Source organism: Lycium ferocissimum, chromosome 10 (genome assembly GCF_029784015.1).
Source record: "Lycium ferocissimum isolate CSIRO_LF1 chromosome 10, AGI_CSIRO_Lferr_CH_V1, whole genome shotgun sequence".
NCBI lineage: Eukaryota > Viridiplantae > Streptophyta > Magnoliopsida > Solanales > Solanaceae > Lycium > Lycium ferocissimum.
Window position 1 is genome coordinate 33,083,392 of NC_081351.1, and position 23,308 is coordinate 33,106,699.

The 23,308-nt window shown below is 35.2% G+C and overlaps 1 protein-coding gene and 1 long non-coding RNA gene across 2 annotated transcripts; both read right to left on the reverse strand.

The window, feature by feature from the left end:
* Window positions 1-9,523: 9,523 nt before the first annotated feature.
* LOC132033481 (WD repeat-containing protein PCN-like) lies at window positions 9,524-16,179 on the reverse strand. Its single transcript, XM_059423462.1, has 11 exons — window positions 15,909-16,179; window positions 15,679-15,801; window positions 13,874-14,180; window positions 13,733-13,796; window positions 13,471-13,584; window positions 13,187-13,349; window positions 12,850-13,003; window positions 12,113-12,687; window positions 11,176-11,357; window positions 10,710-10,970; window positions 9,524-10,067 (listed from the first exon to the last, which is right to left on the reverse strand). Exons 1-11 carry the CDS (start codon window positions 16,068-16,070, stop codon window positions 9,740-9,742), a joined length of 2,433 nt encoding a protein of 810 aa, XP_059279445.1. The 5' UTR covers window positions 16,071-16,179; the 3' UTR covers window positions 9,524-9,739.
* Window positions 16,180-18,469: 2,290 nt separating this feature from the next.
* Window positions 18,470-20,220, reverse strand: LOC132033482 (uncharacterized). The gene is made up of 2 exons (XR_009408743.1): window positions 20,010-20,220; window positions 18,470-18,908 (listed from the first exon to the last, which is right to left on the reverse strand). It is a non-coding gene; the product is annotated as an uncharacterized LOC132033482 (long non-coding RNA).
* Between the last annotated feature and the right edge of the window lie 3,088 nt (window positions 20,221-23,308).

Consider the following 23,308-nt stretch of genomic DNA (forward strand, 5'->3'; position numbering starts at 1 on the left):
CGAAAAAATCCGAAAAACCCGAGCAACCCGAAAAAATCGAGAAAACCCGAGGTTGAAAAATCTGACTTTTGTTGGTTTGGCTTGGTTTATAGATTTAAAAACCTGATGCAATTAGTTTGGTTTGGTCTTTAAAAAATTCGAACCAACCCGATCCATGTACACCCCTATACTTTAGAATAGCAAAAATATTTGTTATGTTCATGTTATTAATTTTTCTTCTCTTTTGGGGCAAAAAATATGTTTTTTTGGCTTTTGGATAAAAAAGACTAATCAGTTTAACGTACCTTCATATCTTTAGTTGTCTTAATGCTTGTGTTTTTTCCGAACCTTATTACTTTTAAGTTGTCCTTTCGTATGGGGCTTTTTGTACGGGCTCTTGTCAATTCGTTTAAATTTCAATTCTGCAACCGTACTTTCCGGGCGAAGTATTTCACATGTTAGTTGGGCGAACACTCATTGTTTGTAGCGGACAACAGAGTATCTAGCCTGTCTGTTCCCCATGCATTCATGATACCTCAGCATTTGTACTTAGTAGGAACCTAGAGAGCTAGAGCTACCTTCTGTTTTGCCAAAAAAAATTCAAAATAAACAACGCGTTTTGAGTTTTTCTACAGTTTTAGTTGGTTTTAAAAAAAAAAAATATATATGGTAGTAACTTCTTTTAAAATTCCAAACTTCTTTCTCAAATGTGTTTAGTTCAAGTTTGTGAAAGATTTTTTTGTGTGGGAAACTCAACCAAATACTTAATTATTCCCAACAAAAAAAAAAAAACTGTTTTCAAAGTTATCGAAAACAAACAGGGTAACATCTGGAATGACAGACAATTATTTTAGGCAGACCCAGAGATTTTGAACCACTAATCTTCTTGAAGTATACCCAAAATTGAGGCTTTTACATGACAAGACAACTTAAAATCCGGTGTATCCTCAACAGTAATTAGAAAATGATAGTTTGACTTAGTTATCTCTTCTTTGTTTTCTGCATCTGGACACCCACAATTCGAATCAAAACAAACCAACGAATATTCTCCAGAAAGCAAGCTTCACACAGTGTTCCTATAATTCCCCGTACACTTTTCTTTGCTATTTGCATTTGGAAATTTTTCAAAAAGAAATTTGCTGCTCGAGGCACTGGATGCCTCTATAATTTCACCTTAACTATTTCACATCCTACCCTGACCCTCTGGTTGCAGAGGCATGAATTTCATTAAGCGAATTAAAAAGAAAGTACTCCTTTGTATTTAGAGAATTCAACAATTTATAGATTTATAGTACTTACAAAATAAGATTTTCACTAATAAACACAATAATTTTTTTCTGTGGGGACCGGGTTCAGTGGAAACCCCTTTAACAAACTTGTCTCCGCCATTGCTAGTACTGTCCATTTCCTCTGTACCAAACAATTCTCAGAAACCTTCAGTTTTCTCTTTCAATTGGTTTAGAGATCATCAAGGTACATTATATTTGATAAATGTCAAAGTAGGGTATGTGCACAAGGAAATTAAACAGGCAATCACATCAATGTAATGCTTGATATATATAGTAGCAAAGCAATTTGGCCTTCACAAATAAAAGGTGGCCTCCACCTCAAAATTCTAATGAGACATGAAAGTTCTATTTTGCAGAGTCGTGTGACGTAAACTCTTCTTTATATGCACATCCAATTAATGCACAAACTTACAAAGAGTCTCATGCAGTAAGTGGGAGTACTATTGTAAAGCCCCATAAACGTCTAGGCGTACAATTTCGATAATAACGAAACTAGTGTAGTAATTAAGGTGTCCCTAGAGGTAAAAGGACCCACATGGTATAGATGCAAGTCTTTGAATTATCTCAATATATACATGGTATGAATTAAATTAAAGAGGCTTGAGATGGTAAAATGGCCAAAGGATAAACAAATAAATAATGAGGAAGAATTGGTGGGCCAAAGCCCGGAAGAGAAAATAATAATTAAAAAAGAAGGCTTAGCAGCATATGCAAATCAGTTCGTCAAGTGCGGCTGCTAAATAAAAAAGAATGTTGAATCGTGGATGGAGAATTTGCTGGCTATGGTGTTACTCAAATCAAGTGTAATGCACAGGGAGAGTTATCAGTAAATCATCTTATTTTAAATTCTTGTGAAGATTGCTAACTCTACTGCTTTAATCACGTTGCCTTTAAGTCCAAATTTTAAGGTGCAAGAAACATGTTATGGTGAGACAAACTAATGGGTGGTCATATTCTCCAACGATCTCACATAATTCGAATCAAAATTCTTTCAACTAAAGGAGATTAAGAAGCTGAATGTGAACTGGTATGCGTGGATATATTACCATAGATCAGTGCTTCTTACTTTGAGAGGAATTTCAATTTAAATCTTTTCTAGCATTGAGATTGGTGGAGCTTGACGGAGATGGAACAATCAAATCAGTAAAGAAGTTGTTCATCGGGTTAAGCTTCAGAGGTAAGTTAAGGCTTAGAGCCAGTTTGGATGGGCTTAAAAAAAGTAGTTTATAAGTTGGAAACAGCTTATAAGCCAAAAAAAAAAAAAAAAGTTGGGGTAGTCCAACTTATTAGATAAGCTAAGCCAAACGGGCCTAATTAATTTTTGGGCCTTATTTTAAGCACAAAATGGCTTTAAGCTAGCCAGCTAAACACTCAAAAAAACTGAAAGCAACTTATAGGCAACTTATAAGCCAATCCAAACGGGCTCTTACTCTCTTAACAGGGGATTTCATTAGAACCTCATGCTCCATGTATTTGATAAAATCCATACATTATGTCTTCTTGTGTTCCAATATTTAATCCAGTCCATTTATATTTAATATGACTTCACATGAAAACATGACGGTATTACGTGCTTATGTGTATCACCACTTATTATGTGCCTTGTTGTGATACTTACGTTTAGTTCTCAACAATTATTTATGCATTAATGTGATCACATACAAACAGGAGAGCTAGCCGACCTCCTCTTGCGTGAGTGCCACGGAGGCAAGGGTTAGATACCCACACGCTCTTAGTGGATATTGTTTGCTGGGGAGATAGGCCAACACTCCCCCGTGCGTGTTCCTAGACCACACGTACGTAGGGCCACTATGTGTAACTCAGTTTCAAGTTTTTAGTTATCGGCTTACATGTTCAGCATACAATCTCAGTCTTTAGTCTATTATAAGTTTTCTGACCTTAAATTATTTATATGCTATCTATGGATGTACTTCCTTCTTATTATTTTATCCCAGAAGGACTCGCTCCACCTTCTTAGGAGGTGGCTTATGAGACTTGTTGGATATCCTATCGGTGGTACTTAGCCCGTGAGGGCCTGCTTCCATTTTTTTTTGGATGCAGATACTGTTGATTACGTTCCAGGCACTACAGGATAGGATTAACATTCTGCTCAGCATTTTCCCGCTTCTCTTCTCGATGGGAATTCAGACTCGTCTATTTTACATTGATTTAGTATTCTGGGGTATGCCCCGAGGACATATGTTCTTGTTGGTATTCTTTTAGAGGCTCATGACTTAGCCTAGTGGGTTATGTTAGTTTCACGATTTAGTCCTTATGTTTTCATGGGATTTTCACGATTCGTATTTCAGTATCTAATGTAGATTTCGATATGCTCAGTTAGTGCTTTATTGGGTAATTGTTGCTAATTAATTCAGTAAATGCTATGACAGACAACTTAATTCAGGGTTCGCTCGACAGGTAGCTTAGGTCGGGTGCCGATCACGTCCTACCCTAATTTTGGGGCGTGACAACTATATATAAATTCATTGATTAATTAGAGCAAGAACCATCTAATCTTAAACTAGTCAATAGACAGTACTAATACTGTAAATAGTGATAAAATATAAGGAGAACTAAATAGATTATATTCTTGTCTGCTTATTAGAAAATCTAATCCAAAGCTAGATTTCCGACACGTAGGATGGAGCTATGAGTTTGGATGAATTTATTAACTTTTGTTTAGACTCTATATCTGTGTTAGGAAGTCTATTAAATATGTATAAATATTTAATTACCAACTCAGTAACTAAACGAATTATGGATTTAATATCAAGTTCAGAATTCATAATCTTCAAAACCTGGCTCTATCGGGCAACGCGATGGCCAAATTATGTTGAAATACATGGCCACAAATTAACATCATCATAACTTGATCATTCGAATTCAATAATTGGACATGAACAGTTGCAAGATTGCTCTCACGTCGGCTAAATTATCTAAATGCGTCAGCTGAATTAGACACCTCAAATCAATGAATGACCAAACAATTTCTGCACTGTGTTCTGGCCCTCTAACAGCCTAGTGTATGTAACTGACCGCACAACAACGAGACAAGTTCGTATCAGAAAGAAATGATAAATAAGGGGAATGAGGACTGAGGTAACCTTTCTTGCCAAGTTTTCATGACCTACTCAATTGCATGTGCTGACCTGATCCTTGTTTCCTTTTTTCTTTCAACAAGGTATTTCTAAAACGAAAAAAATATTACACTTGCAGTACGCTCATAATCTTAATCTTTTTTCTTAAACCAAGCGAGTGAAATAATGTGCTATAGATGACCGATGACAAAATTTGAACTTAGAACCAAAGGCGGATCCCAAGCGTTGAAATTATGGATTCCTATAGTAACCTCAAACTAATATACACTATAATAACTGGTTTAACGGTCAAGTATTCATAGATATTCAGTGAATTTCTTCATATATACAAGGGTCTAGACAAAAGGTATTGGGTTTATACGAAGCATATGTAACACTCTAGATTCACTGCTTAGAACAATAACAACAATAACATACCCAATATAATCTCACAAGTGGGGTTTAGGGAGGTTAGAGTGTATGCAGATCTTACCCTACCTTGAGAGGTAGAGAGGTTGTTTCCAATAGACTCTCGGCTCATAATCGCCGCTGCTTAGAACATCTACATACTATTACACTATGTTGAATTATATACAATTGCCTTGTTTAAAAACTTAAAAAGACATTTATTTATTTTGGTCCGTAACATAAGCAATTAAAAAAAGAAGAGAAAACAGATTTTCCTAAGAATTTATTTAAAAGAAAGTTAATTGCAAACTGTAGTAATATGGACAAAACCCTTTGGAAGGCAGTTCCAAACTATCATCTTTTCCGGTAATCTAAACCCAGTTCCAAACTATCATCTTTTCCGGTAATCTAAACCTAGTTTCACTCAACCATCCACGACTAGCTAGAACTATCATACTCTTTTATCTTTTTTATAAGTTTCCTGACCATACTCTAATTTATATATTTATATAAAGCATGGAGAAAGGCCCGCTGATGTGATATGTCTCAAAAGCCAGCATTTACATTTATCTATTTTCTTAGGATTTTGCCTTTTAATCTCTTATTTAAGTACTCTAAATAAATAAATAACCCAAAAGTCACGATTACAAAAGGCAAACGCCTTCATTAAAGATGGTTTACGCAAAGGGACTATTACTGTTACACCCCGCAGTTTCGTATGTTGAGATTCGAGCTACCTTTTAGGAGGTATATGAGATTATATGCGCTTATCTTATGATTGTGAGGGCTTAAGTTCATATAGTAAGCTATGGAAGGATTGGAGGACAAGTGATTTAAGGAAATTAAGTTTGTGGAACTTGGAGAAAATATGAAGGGCAATTTTGGCCCAACTTGGAGAAAGAATATCTTTTAGTGTATGTGAAGTTTTGAAGCAAAGCAAAGGCCTAAATTGAAGTTCATGAAGTGTAGTTTCCAACACAACAAACCGCGCGCGTCGATCCGATGTCGGAATAGAGAATTATAGGCATTTTAATATGGGCTGTCAGAGTAAGGAATTAACAACGCGCCAAAAGGTGGCACGAACGCGCAGAGGAGATCTAGAACTCAGCAACTCAGCGCGATCGCGCTGAGCAATTTTTGAGTCGGTGCTAACCGACTTTAGCCAAGTATAAAAGGGGGTTTACCCTCTTATTTTCAGACAAAATACTCCCTAAAAGTTCCTAAATATTCTGGAGAGTTCCCTCAACTTCCATTTATCAAATTTTACCGCGAATTAAGTGAAATCTCCGGATTTAGGTCCGGATAGTGTATAGTTGTGATTATAACATCGTATTGCGGCGAAACTTGGCTTGGATTCAAGGTGAATATTGAGGAGATTGCAGTTCTAGTGGAAGTGAGGTATGAATCTTCCCTTATAACTATTGATTTAAGCTTGTTTACGAAGAAAAGTTATTAAATGATCGTATAATGAATTTATGGGTTGAGAAATTTGGAAAACATCGTGTGGGATGTTTTAAGGAATATATTCGTATTGATAATATTGTTGTTGATGTTGGTATTATTGTTGTTGTTGTTGATTGCTGGATTGTGATTTCGGGCTAGGCATATAAACAGGGAAGATGCTGCCCGAATTTCGGCAGATTCTAAATGGATTTAAATTAAAGGCTAAAGACGAGTGTATGATAGCGAGCCTAACAATAGTATGAATGATTTTATATGTAGATTACGAGACTACGAGCGATCGTAAATAGATTGCAAGGCAAGAGGTAGGTTGGAAAGTCGGAAAGTAAGCTTCCAGGTATATTAAGGCTAAACCCCCTTCTTTCTTAAGGCATGATCCCTTGTTGTGAACCTATATATGATATCCTCAATAACTCTATTTCTAAAATACCAAAGCTTACAGTTCCCGATGTTCCTGTGATATCATTGAGCTTATTTCATGGCTATTAATGTTATTCATTGATGTTGATCTCACCTTACGATTTTGTTCCTTCAAGGTGAGATGTGTTCATGATGATGGTTCCATAATAATAATCCAAACAGTTCTTAAGGAATGCTTTGTAGGACATGAATATAGTGCTAGTAGAGGATCCCTAATGAGGTATTTAATGTTCGAAGAGAGGTTTATGTTGTATCTTAGGATTGGGTGATTGTCTAGTCAAACGGGAAAGAGTACTAATGGTCTGAGCTGTGCTTATAAGTTGTATGAGATTATGTAGACATTACGGGTTAAGTGATGACCATGAGAAGTGGATAGAGATAACTTTTAGAAGTTTGGTTATGATGTCGATTATAATTACCGGTGCTACCGACCGGTCGGGCGAATGTTACCACGGCTACGGCCGGTTGGGCATATATGTGTTACGCCATCCACGACTAGTGAAGGCGCTTATTACCACCGAGCTACATCGGTCGAGCGATTACCACGATCGGTTGGCGGTTACGCTGCTACCGGGCGATAATCGGACGGGCAGTTACCACCTTAATACGGCCGGTCGGACAGTTACTACTGATCAGTTGGGCAGATAGTACCAGGAGGATATGTAGGTCAGGATCACAGTATTATTATTATACACAGGTGTAGTTGAAGATATGAGAGTATGGATATATATAAATATACATACATACTAGATTCTCATTAGTAAGTCAGAAGTGCCAAGTTGATGCTTATCTTCTTCCCTGCAGTACATACTTATTCTATTACATTTCCGTCTTACATACTCGGTACATTATTCGTACTGATGTCCTTTCTTGTGGACGCTGCATTCATGCCCGCAGGTGTAGACAGACGGGACGAGGATCTTCCGCAGTAGGCTGCTTTCAGGTACTAGTTTTGATTGGTGGGCTCCATTTCTTCCTGGAGCATTGCCGAGTTGGGTTGTATATGTATTTTGTGTTAAGGGTATGTCGGGAGCCCTGTCCCGACTTATGTACTTCAGTCATGTTCATAGAGGCTTTGCAAACAAATTCCTGTATACAGCTTAGTTATGTTTTGTTAGTGGATATGTTGACGTCGTAGGCCTATTGTACTTATGCGTATGCGTGATATTATATTCATAGTTGGCCTTCTTGGCCTTATTTTGCCGTTTGAGACATAGTGAGTGTAAGTTACAGCTTGGTTCGCTCGGTTCCCGTAAGGTGCCGGGTGCCAATCACGCCTAACCAAGGTTGGGGCGTGACCCATTAGTTAACCCCCCCGAAACGTTGCTAATCTCACAGTTACAAAAGTACTGTCAAATAATGGTTGCAAATTACATTTATTAAATTACCTGAAACGGTGCTAATCAGCCGAATGGTTTCAAAATAACTCAAAGTTACGTTAGATAGAAACCATATCTCCCTATAAAAGGCTCATGGTTTTACTCACAAAAATCCCATCTGAAATGGGCTCTATAACTATTCACTATTTATAAAACTTCTACGTAATTTTTCCCAGAACTTTTTGATAATATGCTTCTTTTCATTTCTTCCTCTTATGATAGATGATAGATATTGTGCTCTACATTAACTCTGGTCTCTCTATCTCTTAATATTCATGGTAAGAGGTGCTTTTTTTGTACCTGATTGCTTCATATTTTACTCTTTTCTTCACTCCAAAAAGAACGCCTATTATATTTGAGTACGAGGAACAAGTACAAATTTAGAAAACATAAGCAAAAATTAAATTTTAACTTTTTTGTTATAGGTACGAATATTTTTAAAAAGATTTTGAAAACCAAAATATGAAAAGCACCTTTTTTTTTTTTGTTTATTTCCTCAAATAGTAGTGTTTTTCTTTTCCAAAAACACAAGCAAAACCTTTGTTAAATCTTTTGGTTCTTCTTTCGTAAATCTAAGTTTTGTATAGTGTGCTTCCGCCGTGATCATATTTGGAAAAAAAAAAAAAAAAAGAGAAAGACCAAAGAAAATAGTTTCACATTTAACTATTTAAGAGTTCTTTAACGGTTATATAGCTTTTATGACCCAAATATCTAGCAAGTATATGATTCTTATCATTGCTTTTTCACTGATTCCGTGATGATAATATTTTTGCTTGAAAAAACGGGATGTCTGAATCTTAGGACAAGGAGCGTTAGAACCTCTTAAAAACGAACAAAGATATTTAGATCCGGAGGACTTCTTTAAACTCTAAATACTATTCTTTCAAACTTCAGTTATAGTAAGTAGCATAGATGCATATAAATATGTGAAATATCTAACATTTGACTCTTTTTATTTAGTGACAATTGTTCGAGAGAAAAGACGTCTTTCATCAGAAAAAATGCTGCAAATTTAACTTGTAGAATCCACTTATCTGCAGCACCAAATTTTTATCTTTTACCTTATATCTCTTCATTTATTACATATTTTAATATTTATTTATCTATTAGACCAAAAGGTATTATTAATCTCTTTTTCTAAAACATGAAGAATACTAACACACTTCTAAAATACACATGCTGCTAAAAGTTTTCCATTTTAAAATATAATTACTAACTTTTGTGAGATCTAATACTTCTGCAATTTTGATGATGTGAGAAAATTTTAAAGAAATAAAATAGGGTTCAGTTATATTATTTTCACGCGGTTAAATTTACTAGTTGTAAGTTAAACAAGAGATGACAGTTGAGGTTTAACAAGCAAGATAATGAGAATGTGTTCGTTCAAGGTATATTTGGTCAAAATGTTCTGGAGAATTTGATAAAAAGTCACCGTTTGGCTACTGTGGTTAAGCCCATCTTCGAGGCATATATATATAAAACTTCAATTTACAGCACCATGCAATTTACATAAGATTAACTCTTGTATATAAAATGAATGTACTTGAACTTCAAAATTGATTTCACAGGTTAACTGGAACTATCAAAAGAATACATTACACAACATGATTTCATCACCTCTTCCCCAAGTGACAACAAAGAAAAATCTACCATGGCAAAAGAACTTGAATCTCCCCTCTAAATTTCCCTAGTGAGTTGAAAACAAAAGCCACCTGGCACAAAATAGTTAAGTCCCAAAAATATGTCTGTGAACAGGTGTAGTATCAAAACTTTTAACCACTTGTATCCACGGTTTGTCTATGATCAAGGTAGAAGTTTTTGAAAGATGTCCAACAAATAAGACGGGATCTCTGAAAGGACATAACTCAAAATTCTTTCTGCTATTTTGTTTAGTCTCCAACTCGCTTCCCTTTGACTTACGCTTCAAACTTCCATTCACACTCCCATTCACGAGAGTACTATGTAGCTTCTTTGAAGCTAAATCTTGACCATTGGCTAACTCAGTGTCGTCATCACCATCCACAGGTTTCCCAAAGTCGATCAAGCACATTGCCCTGTAGGATAAATATCAGCAGATGTCATTATTTTAGTGGAACTCAGATACAAAATGGAAGATTCAACACTTTATCGCCTTAGCTGTTTGACGAAACATCAATATTGCATCTCCACTGGAACTTAAAGGAAAAGAGCTACTGATATGCTTTCATTTGTCGGAGCAAGGTACAAGTGCTGTAGCATGCAGCACAATACTGAAGAAACATAGAGCCGCATATAGTTGCTAATTACTAATTTTTCCAGCCACTCAATAAGCTTCTAAGATAAACTTGAACAGGTAGTTTAAGGTCGCATCGTGCCAGTCTCCTCTCCGAAACAGAGGTAAAAGCAAGAAAAAGCTCATTATAAATGATTTCGGAATACTCAGATCCCAGGTACATGCCAATAAACCATGTCATGCAAGGTCAAAGCTTGCCTCTCAACTCGAGTACTTTTAGTTTTAGCGTCAAAGAAAAGAGCCTATCCAGCTTTTGGCTTAATTTTCTCTGAAGTGTAAACTCCATAATAAGAACCTCCATAGGAATTACCAAGTTGCTTTGCTTTTTACAAAGCAAGTAATAATCAACAAGTAAAAAACAATGACCAAAATTATAAATACAAGAGATATATGATCAGATCTGTCAAAAAATTGTAAAACAAACCTTGGACTATAGGCAATGACAGATGACGAACTGGAAGACGGTGGGAATGAAAGCCCAATTACTTCTCCAGGAAATTCTTGATATCTTCTCGGCAGTGCAAATGTATTACGATTTGACCATTCCCCTAACTGTTTAGCTTCAACATCTAAGGCATATACCTGGTTTGAGGAAGTGGATACTATAAACACATTGCTATTTTGAGGAGTAAAACCACCTGCCGTAACTGAATGACCATCCAATCTCGATATAAACCAGTGTTGCCTGCCCCATGACAAACTTAATTCAGACCCAAAAAGGAACAAAAGAATACAAATGATGTTTGAAAATGATAAGTAAATCCTTTCTTAAACAGCTGAGGTTGAAAAGGGATTTTAAAAAAACAAAGGCAAAAATGGTAAAATTGTAAGGATTAAAAGGAATACAATACAATGGTAGATTAAAAACATGTAGCAGAGTATGTTTATACCTCTGTGTCTCTAGATTAAATATATACACATCTCCAAAGCAGTTGATAGCAGCTAGCCATTGCCCATCGGTGCTGGTGAACATTCTAGTTATGGGAGGTTCAGCAGGGAGCAATTCTTCATCATGCTCTTCACGACAAGGAGTGAAAACATGGACTAGTTCTGAGCTTCCTACATCCACCACCTACAGAACAAAGCTAAAACTTCAGAAAATGGCTCAGATAAATTCATAACCTAAATAAAATACTAAGTTCAATGCCTCAGATTAATCCGTAGCCTAAACATCGAACAATTCCTACAAGCAATGTCATTGGAGTACCACAGAACTGCTAACTGCATCCTCTTATTTATTACGAAATTAAATTTCAATCAACTACCATATATGACACCACATGGTGATAACAGACCAAAACCACAATTAAATGGAAACATGACATGTTCCATTAAAGACTATGACCCCTACCCACCAACCACACCCACCCTGCCCCTCCTTTTTCATCAGCATGCGCTCCCCCTTCTCCTGTCCATTTACCCACTCCCTCAGCCTCTTTCTAGCACCTATCACTGCCATTCCACCAATTCCCACTTCCCGATTCTAGATTCCCTCCCTTCATTATCCCTTATAATGCAGTTTGTTGGTAGGATTGCACGGCAGGGGGATCCATGACACGTTAGGTGGTCAGAGTTCAGGAAGGCGGGACTCAACAGCAGAAAAGGTGGTCAGTTCTAAAATCATGATTCTTATCCATGATAACCTTAGCAAGAACCCCACTGTCCTAAAACTTACTACTATGAATATCTTAGAAAGCCAAAAGTGGATGGAAGGTAAACTCACTTTAATTTCGAAGTGGAGTAACACGCAAAATGTACAATAAGTTTTATATAAATATACAGTATAAAATAAAAGAGAGTAGAAGGTAAATTGGAGAAGGTACTGACATAGACCCTTCTGTCACACCCAGCTATCATCAACCGAGAAGAATCAACACTGAAAACCATTGAATGGGCAAACGGCAGTTCCAAAGGAAGATGTCTTTTGTTGACTGCCCATGGACTCTTGCTGGAAGCACCTCTCTTAAGCTCAAAAAGGCAGGGTTTTACATGATCAGAATAAGCAAAAACGGCACCAGAAGGAGAAATCGCACTGCATGTAATTTTCTTTGAAGCTTTACACTTAACTCGGGCCACCAAATCTGTCTTGGCAGCTCCACCAGACACAACTCCGTTTACTTCGCGAACAAACAAAATATCAATCCAGTAGGAAGCTTGGACTAAGAGTAACGCCTGATTAAATACCGTATTTGCTGCAAGTTGGATATGCGGCCTCTGTGGTACAGGGCAAATATCATGTGGAGAAAACTTGGTAAACTCCTTGGCAGAGTATGCAAAAAGTTTAGTATCATCACCACCTGAGATAAGCATCGGCACGCCTAAATGTGCCCATTTATGGTAACTAAAATCAAGGGGCTTGGACCTAGATCGAGGTCTCTTTTTATCCCGTTCAACTATGGCATCTGAAAGGAAAATGAAGAAGATTAAGAATAAAGCAGAATAACAGAGCCCAAATGGACTATACGAAGACAATCCTGAGAGAGATGAAATTTCAGTTGGAAAAAGGGGCAAGGGGTCAAGTTTACTATCGAAGGAGAAGCAGAAACGAATACAAATGAACTAACCTTCATGACTGATGGGCACAGCAACAGTCAAGGCCCTCACATCATGCGTATGGGCCCTCAGATGACTAATATAAACCCATTTTTTCATGACTCCGGAGGTTATATTTCCATCATTAGCCCCAACAAAATCCATAGAGAGCTTATAAAGTATAACCTAAAAACCAGTAGTGTATTGTTAGAGGATATGGGAGCATGTTTGCCTGTCATTTCTGAACAGTTAAAAATAAAAAGAGGCACTAGATCATTATCTTAGTTTCAACTTTTAAAAGACCAGAGGGACAAACCCCTACAACTCCAACCGAAAGTATTCTTTTTCTAGGAGTTGAAATTTATATACCTGACCATCAGAGCCACCAGAAAACACCCTAGTATGGCTGGGAGATGCTGCTAAAGCATTTACATCTCCTTTATGATTGGAAAGTGCATTCACAAGAGTCCCATGCTGGGTGTCCCAGAACTGAACACTCCCGGTACTATCTGCACTGACGAGGGTACCACATCTGGAAACAATTTTAAGTTAATGAAAATTAGAATATCTTACAAAACATTCTTACAAATGGGAGAAATGAATTTCCTTTTTTCGCATATATTAAATGCAAGCATTTCCAATTTAATTTTCACCTCAATGCTAGTAATGACCATATGCATACTTCAGATCCACTACCCAGCCCTCCAAGACCAACTGATATCCTGTAGATTTCATGAGCAGACTTGGCATCCCAGCATCTTATAAGCCTGCAAAGAAACAACTTCCATCAGAAAATTCACTGTGGACATCCTATAAAAAAGCAACTCTATGCCTCAACCTTTATGTGTTTTTTGAATTTTCCTCAGAAATCAACTGGTAAAAGTTCAGATAGCTATATTCAAAAGTGAAACATACCCATCACTACTCCCAGAAAATATCTTATTTGCATCAGAGCTCCAAGTGACACTCAATGTACGCCCTGCAAAAAATTATAACTCTATAATACCAAGCAACAATCACATATTGTGCTCTGAGTCTAAAGGGTAGCTGTCTCACCACTGACCCTTGGCAATGATCTTTTGTAAGTTAAGTTTTCATCGTCATTGACAATATAGATTCTTACACAGCCATCATCACAAGCAAATGCTATTTGGCTATTATCACTACCATGATCCTCGTGAAGCTCTAAAGAGTCATCACCATCTTCGCTTTCACTGCTCTCACTATCACTGCTCTCGCTATTTCTATGACTGACGTGGCCATTCTCATAATGCTTGGGAGACGGCTTTTGATTAAGCTGTGGATTACTGCATGGCTCCACAGCCATCTGCCATATTGCAACACCAATAGAATCTAGCGCAATCTGCAAACAACCATAGTAACAACAACATTACTTGATTCATATCAACAAAGCGTAAAATGATTAAATAATGATGAACAGCACAACGAAATGCAACATGTCTGCATATGCCCCCCCCTAGATGCATATGCAAATACCCATGTGAACGTTATCTGAAGGGCATGAAAAACTTATCAATTTGATATATAACAGCATATAATATGCAGCCTTGCTATCTAAAATTTGTTCTCTATTTTATTCAATCCTGTGTCCCAATTCCCTTGTCCACCGTAGCTGAAAGTTTGGCATGAGCATTAACGGGGAAAAACCCATCCACACCCTGTATTTGCACCAAAACATTATATATTAACTCTAAAAGCAGCACTAGTCACAAATCAAGGCACTATTAATCTTAGTAAAGTGTTATTTTAACCAAAGAGATAAAGATTTTTATGTAATAAGCGCATCATGCATCTATTGTGTTAGCGCAAATACTGGGATATATAAGGTAGGCGCATATCACAAGTTCCAATCTTACTGGTCAATCAAGTTTGAGATTAAGTGGAGAAAGACAGCTGCCCGTGCACCCAGTTTGGAAGCTATAAAAAGAGCATTTCTTGGCTGTTTATAATAAAATGCAAAAACGTCTGCCTTTCGTGGTAGTCAACTTTCACTTCGCCTTCATTTCTATGTTAGTTATGATATAGGTTAAAAGATTCATTCTTTTACTATTGGTAATTCCACTCATTCCCTTACACTCATTCCCTTACACTGCTCTCTATGACTGCAGGTAAAAAAGTGTAATTACAACTCTATCCAAGCAAAAGCATAAAACCAGTAGAAATGAAACAACGAACCGTGCATTGTGTTGGCCTGGGATGACCCAACTACATGCATCATCAACAACAACAACAACAACAACATACCCAGCGTGATCCCACAAGTGGGGTCTGGGGAGGGTCGGGCGTACGCAACGCATACCTTACCCCTACCTTGTGAGAGGTAAAGAGGATGTTTCCGATAGACCCTCAGCTCAAGAAAAGAGTTTTCAAAAACAGGTTTGATAAATGCAAAAGTAAAAGCTATAGTAAAAATAATGTAGAAAAGAAAATTACTGACACCAAAATAGTAAAGATAACCCAACACAACTACATGCATAAAGTGATTAAATAATGATGAGCAGCACAACAAAATGCGACAAAATCAGCTTTTCGTGGTTGTCAACTTTCAATTGGCCTTCATTTCTCTGTTGACTACGATATTGGTTAAAAGGTTCATTCTTTTCATTGTGTCTCCTACACTGTGGGGCTAACAATGGTCTCAAAAAGATTGCCGTTAAGAATTCCAATCGCAACTCTATCCAAGCCTAACCTACTTACTGGTAATTAAAAAAAAAAAAAAAAAATAAGCTACCTTCTTTAAATTAGAATAGTAGGAATATTCAGCTCAACAGTTATAATGCCATTCAAAGGTGTAGCAGCAATGAAACAATAAAAGCAAAGATTTTTTTTTTCACACAAACCTTCTGTCTCAAATCAAAAAGATCCCATTCAGAAACTGATCCATCAATGCTGGAAGAAAACAACCGACCTGAACGACACCAAATCAGCGAAGAAACCCTGGAATTTGGATTCCCGTGTATCGTCTAACCACCAAAAAAAAAAAAAAAAAAAAAACTCAAAACTTTAATATCTCAACAATAATAACCTGAAGAAATAATAAAAACAAAAAAGCAAATATAAGTATACGTACGAGTTGACAGTGCCAGCCGACGGAGCCAGGAGAAACAAGCCAAATCTCAATCGAGCCGTCTTCACGAGCGGCGGCTACTTGACAATCGTCGGCGCTGGTAGCTAAAGCTACCACCGGTGATGGCTTCCACTCAACTGAGCTACTCCGATATACTGAGAGCATCTCTAAGGATCAGAAATATAGGATTTCTGAAGAGTTTTTTCGACTGATTTGAAGCTGTGAAGTGGGAAGAGAAAAAGGACAAAAGCGCCCAACATTACAACGCTAGGTTTTTTCTGAGGGTTTAAGCGCGCAATTGGATCGGTGTCGGGTAACATACCGGATCCACTTGGCACAAACGGGTTAGTCAACATTTTTTTTTTTTTTATGTATGTTCTTTTTCTTTAAATCCTTTTATCTGTATTAATTTCCTAAAAATAGTAGGTGAATTCTGCATAAAATTTCATGTGATGTTTCATAGCATAATAATTTATTTATAAATCATTGTTACCGTATAAATAATAATTTATTAATATAATACTTTTCCTTTTTTGTACAATGAATCACAGTTTATAAATTATTGTTATTGTATAATAATAATTTACTAATATATTTTTTTTCTTTTATGTACAAGAGGTTCTCCAAAACTTTTGTGCGTAAGATTGGATGTTTTCATTGAGAATCTTATATCTTTGTAATTACTTCTCTACTCTTTTGTTACGGCTTGTATATGTGAGTATTAATATCATTCGGCTATCACTATTTTCCTCAAACGATACTAAAACATCATAAAAGTTTTCTTCTCTCCTAATTTTCATGACATGTCAGATTAAATCTCTATTTTTTTAAAATAATAAACTAATTTAACTCATCAATCCCATTTAATCCAACCTAACCTGTGTCTTATACCCAATTTTAGATCCGGTTAAAAAAGATCCAAAGACGTTATTTTATACCTAAATAATATTGGCGATTTAATACCTGAAAGATCCAAAATTATTTACACCAACGGCGTATAAAACTTAAACTCCATATTTAAATGCTCTTGGGAAGATATTTTTTATTTACTTACCAAACACCAAAATATAAATTAATAAAATCACTGATTTATCAAGAAAACATTTTCCATTGTACCAAACACACTCTAAGTCATGCATTTTTTCCCCAATATTTTTCCTACCCTTTATATTCATTCAAACGCTAACTATAATTATGCGAAAAATATTTTTTATTATACGACCAACCAAATGTTTAGAAATTATTATTTTTTATCCCTCTAATCCCTCTCTAATCAAAATAGCATTATCTTTTTCTTCACTTTATGCCAAGTTGATTTTTCAATCATTCCAATTCAATGATAACCTTGACTATATTACTGTACCTAAATTCTCAATTATACAAGACTTCTGCCATTTGTCTATGTAGCTAATTAAATAATTGTTGAATATGCACAACTTAAACTCCATAGATCTCATTATTGATTGTTGTCATGTCTCAAATGAATGTGCAATCGTTTTTTTCAATCAGCTAATAGTTAGTGATGAAGATGCTGGGTTTGTAATATGGTTTCTTTCTCTTGTTTTATTACATGACTTTTTTTCAAATGGCATTGTACAGTATACCAATCACGAGTTAGACTCTCTTATATTTAATTCCACATATACACTATACTTTAAATTAATACTAAATTCATAATAAATTAACTGATAAAAATAAAATAAGAAACATCATAGACTATACAAATGTACATACTCTAAAAAGTCAGCATAATTTTTTGATAAAATAGCATTTTTGGATCTTTTAACCGAGTTTAAAATGGGGTATTAGATATGAGTTGGGTTAGAATAAAGAATAAATGCATTTATCTTTTTCTCCTTTTTTTGAATTTTTCCTTATTTAAAAATTAATGAGTTAAAACAAATTTATTATTGAAGAGTCGACCTAAGTTGAAAAGAAGAACATTCTTCCCAAATGATTTTTATGAAAATTAGTGCACTTAATACTAATTTTGTTACAATGATCGCTTAATGCATTCAATATTAGTGACAATCAATTGATGTATTCATTTATCAATACTAATTTTATTATTACTATAAATACAAAAACATATCTAATTCATTGCATAATTTTTTTTCTCTTCTTTCTCATTTATCATTTTCACTCTCCTCATCCCAAAATCTCTGCACGTAAAAGTTTCCCTTTTCTTTTTTCCCCAACGTGAGTGCTTTTTTGCTCATCATTTTTTTTTCGTACTCTTATCTCGACTCTTCTATACTGAGCTTTTTTCACGTATTTGAAACATGTCAATTAAATTGAGAGATGGTATCTTTATAAATTTAGTGATGCACATTCATAAAATTTTCAAGTATATGGAATTACAAAACAAAGGTAATAAAACGAGGTATTTTTTCGTGATGCACATTGTTGTAAAAAAGTATATACGTGTTGTTACTCTTTTAGTATTGTTCAAACTTAATAGAGTGCTTATTCGAAAAAAAAGGGGTGATATAAATTATGAAACACTAATAAACCTTATTCAATCACCGCTTATCTAAACAATCCTTAAAGCAATTAGTCACGACTCCAAAATTACTTTTTGAGTTTTCTTTTTATGTTGGTAATTTAACGTTTTCATTAATCACCAAGTGAAGAAATACAAAACATAGCAAGTTCACAGATAGCTAATCTCCTGGATAACTCCAACTCCTCCCGGATAACTCCAACTCCAAGTCCTATTAAAAATCTGCTATCTCCTGAATTTAACTTTACAGCACACAAAAAGAGCTAAATAAATTAGAAAATAAAGCCTCTGCAGTAGCCATTTCAGACCTTCACAACTCTGAAATTGAATATACACTCTCTCTTGCAAAACTTTCACAGGCTTTTGCTGCATTTTCGCATAATCTATAGTTTTATTCCCTCCACAGTGCATGAATGGATTCTGCAAAGAGCAATTTGATTAGTCTTGCCATTTCTGTCTGCCCTCTTAACATGTTGTCTGACAGGTAGATCTGTTGGTTCCTGTAGCATATCAGGCAATTCGATTAGTGGTGTTCCTTGTGTGTCATGTCCTCTAAGCAATTTCATTTGACATATGCATTTCTAATAGAAGTGCGCTTTGTGAGATCCTCCAAGATACCTTCGATACACACTAAGAATTTAACATATCCATGTCGGATGCATAGATTGCCTTATATCCATAAGTCAGCCAAGTAGTATGCTGGCTTGTGATTTTTAACACAGAGGTGTCTTGAGTGGAATACCATCTTAACATAAGACAGGTACAAAACCGTGCATGCTAAGGTCATATAACCTTAAAAGGTAGGAAAATTAATGGGTTTGAATAAGTCTGTCGAATGATCTGGATTGAGGAGAAACCAAATTAAGAAGTCTTTTTTCCTTGAAAAGGAGAGGGGAAAAGGCAACTGACTGAAACTAATGAAATAGCTCATAACAAATAGTTTGTAAAGAAATTTGACAGGTAGATAGAAGACCAGAATCATGATCTTTTAAGAAATGAATCAAATTAAACACAATTCTCCTAAACAGGAAAAAAGAGATGACAAAGGTTTACAACTGCATACTCTTCCAACTGCTTGATTCCAAGAATATCATTATGAAAATTCATGAAAATTTCAAACGACACAGGCTGGTTCACAGAACTCCAGACTCTATATGTAGAATTCTTTCTCTATCAATTCACATGCCTTTCAATATCGACTCCTTGACATAAATTTTAGCAATGGCGGAAACTTAAAAAGAGGTTTCACAAAAACTTCTACCATTAATACAACTGCACTTTGAATAAAACTTCCTTCATACAACTCACAAAAGGTGCACTTTGAATAAAACTTCCTTCATACAACTCACAAAAGGCGGAAAAAGTAATATAACATTTCTTTACCCTCGTGCAACAACAATACTTATCGGTGGTCCCAAAAAGCTAAAATACTATAAAGCATATTTAATGCCTGCTCACGTATTAATCGCTAAAATACTATAAAGCATAATCATAGATTATAAACTTCAACATACTCACCTGACAAACCAACAAAGAGTGTCATGCATTAGCATGTACAAATATAAAACGTAAAGCTAAAGTAGAAATTTAAACAAACTCACCTTTGCAAATCGACATCAATGGTTCTTCCTTTTGTTTGGTGCAAAAGAAGGCTTCCTACAGTCCAATATCTTGTATAGCTCATTGGATACAACCTATACAAATATCATACTTGTACTTTATAATTTGGCATTTGCACGGGGAAATGCATGTACAAGGCTAACATTATAAAAGAAGTTTAAATAACACTTAAATTCACTGGAAACTCAATTACATTTACCTCTCGAAAATGCAGCTGTTTCGTCAAGTTGCAAAAAGTTCCTGAAAGCTGAGTACAAAAACTAAACAAAATAGTACTTCAATAGATAAAACTTGCATTTAATTCAGTAGATTAGAATTCCCAATTTCAGAAGGAGAGTTGTTGTCAAGTTAATAACTTTAGCCTTCCCATGAAGGAAGAAACATTCACAGCCCTTGGAGACTCGGATAATTGGGAAGCGGAATAAATGTTTCAATCATCCTCTTCACATCATAATAGTTCGTTTGCAGGCCCTCCTTAGCCAACTCATATATTTGAGATAATATGTTATTCCAATTGAGTTGAGATCCTCCTATCTATAGCAGAGCGTATGATAAACAAAGCGTGCACAAAACGAAGTCCAAAGTGAAAGGCCTCAATGAATTACATGTAAAAAGGTGAATTTTTCAGAATATTGTTGTTGATCATGTTGCTTGATATCAGGCTCAAGATAGAACATGAATTTTCTGGTTTCTTGACCAAAGCAGAAACCTCATGTCATTTTCATGGTCAACTATGTATCCAAATCAAGCTGGACATATAATCTGCTTTCTTCTGCATCCAAAATTTCAAATACCCCTTTCTTCCTCAAGTAGAAAAGTCCACTCCCTTCAATTTACAATATATTATATGACTCAACACTGCCTATCCATCTTTTCACAAACTACTATTAAGACCCAAATCTTTACAAACTTAACGTACCATCTTAAGGGAATTGTTGTTAGATGACCATTTTCATCAGAATTTTCCAAACCTTATTTTAAGACCACTTTTATTTTCCTTTACTTTCTTTCTTCATATACCTATTGTAGTGAATCACGGTAGACCAACAAAGAGTTACAAAAACAGGAGGAAATACATCGAAGTAACAGCAAGATCAAATATTCGACGTGGGTAATTACAAAAGAGAAACAAATTCTAATGAAAAGATTAAGAAAACACAAAAGAAAATTGATTAATAAGTATATTAATTAAGTGGTAAGCAGGAAAGTAGAAACAAATGAGCAATTAATCTAAGATAGGTACTATTGCTTTAGAAAAATTACCAAATTCATGAGTTAATGTTAGTGTCTCAATGATACAAACTCCATCAGTAGGCAAAGTAACTAAATAGTAGATCTTGATGCAAAAAGTTAACTTAGAAGAAAAAGGGGAGAAGTACAACATTATCAATTACTGAAACACTGGTTGATCTTTTGCTCCAATTACTGAAGGAAATAAATGCTTCTCTTCCATTTTGTGATCGAAACTGCAAGAAATAGAAACGGAATAAGCAAAGCCTGAAAATTTGGTGACGGTACGTACCGAAAAGACAGTCCAAAATCGCTTTTCCTGTTTTTTTTAAGAAAAAAAAAAAGAGAGAGAGAGAGAGTAAAAAGTGAAAATATTTGAGCTGATATTTTGGAGAAAGAATACAATAGTGTTTGTTATGTCAACTAATTGAATTCTAATTGAGTCACATGTTCTGCAGTTTTGACAGCGGATTTGATGGGTTTTCAGTGATCGAAAGAAAAAGAGCATTGCAACTCCCAAAGATATATAGTTTTAATATGACATGACATGCTAACTAAGAGAGAAAGAAACTTTTGTGGTGCTTAGTATTTTTTAAGAAAAATACTGATAGTTCAATGATATTATAGTCCTAAAAGAAACAAAAGTGACTTTATGAGACAATTCCCAAAACATGGGTGACCATTGAGGGAATTAAATCTTATTACCTTATGAAAATATAACTAAGAATGTGTGTTTGTTGTTTTGAGAGTCTTATTATAAAGCACGAAATAATATTTCTACTTCACTCAAAGCGTGTCTAAATTGTCGCAAGTTGTAGTATGTTGCATGTGTTAGAGTATCGAAATCAAAATTTGTTGGTGAGACATATGTCGTTCTAATGCTCACATGTTGTTATAAAAAAAAAATTATATTAATTGTTATTTTAGTAGTGTGTATGTTAACCGGTTGTACATACATTATTATGAAAAGTTGCTTGAATGACCGACATAAAATGACCTCGATTTGGAGTCTGTGATGGTTATTTCATGCTACACTACCACATTGTTGGGTCTATGTCGATAAATTTGCAGTGTTTTGATTGTGAATTGGTCTAGTATTGTTGATGTAAGTAATGCTGCATTTCATAATAGATATTCTCATTTGACTGGATCATGTTTGAAGGTGGAGTTGTAAATTATGTGTTTGTAGACAATGTTCGCTCAACTCAAAAGTTATTTTATTAAATCTATTTTCCTTTTAACACTTTTGCGAATTCAAGTTAAGTGAATCTTATCCAAGTGGAAGAATATTGATTTTTTTTACTAGCCGTGGATGAACAATAATTTAATTGTTGTGATTTTTAACATGCTAAACAATTATAGTTGACGGACATGACTCAAATCACTTATTTTTTGGGGTTTCTTGTTGTGTCACTTATCTGTAGGTATATTAGGTTGAGAGTTGATGTATATAAATATGTGGTTATGTATTACCCAAAAAAAAAAATATTGTTGTGTCCCTTTCATCTTTTTAGCCTTAGGCAAGTGATCTATTTAATTGCTAATTATAGAAGGTGTAATGAGTGGAGGAAATAATCACAACGCTCCACATTTTTAAAACGCTTCCGCATTGATGATGATAATGGCTTAACAAGTCTTTGCTTGCTTTTATGGGATTCTTGATACATAAAATGATCATGGGTTGACGTTGTTCACAATTAACTTACAAAGCATGCAGGCATGTAGCTCCACCTTGACCAGTTTAATTACTACAACGTAACATCTATTTATTTTACTGAAAATAAAACAAGCAAAGATCTAGACATTTGATGGACAAGCTTCTTCTTTTTATTTTAAAATCAATCTCTTGGTCATAGATTGGTTCCACCAGTATTTTATTATTTTTATCTCTTCTTTCCTTTCTTTCTTTGCCATAAACAAGAGTAACGAGAGAGCTTTGCTTTTTCTTATCTTTACCACCCCAAAAAATAGCACGAAAGCAAGATATAATATAAAAAATGAAAAGTCGAATTCTAGTAATATACTATATAGATAAAAAATACAATGCGAC

What these genes read in the sequence shown, in the direction of transcription:
- LOC132033481 (XM_059423462.1), bottom strand. Translation starts at nt 16,070, where the DNA reads ATGCTCTCAGTATATCGGAGTAGCTCAGTTGAGTGGAAGCCATCACCG. An exon ending in TCGGCTGGCACTGTCAACTC is followed by an intron (nt 15,802 to 15,908) that starts GTACGTATACTT and finishes TTTGGTGGTTAG; the next exon opens with ACGATACACGGGAATCCAAA. An exon ending in ATCATTGCCAAGGGTCAGTG is followed by an intron (nt 13,797 to 13,873) that starts GTGAGACAGCTA and finishes AATTTTTTGCAG; the next exon opens with GGCGTACATTGAGTGTCACT.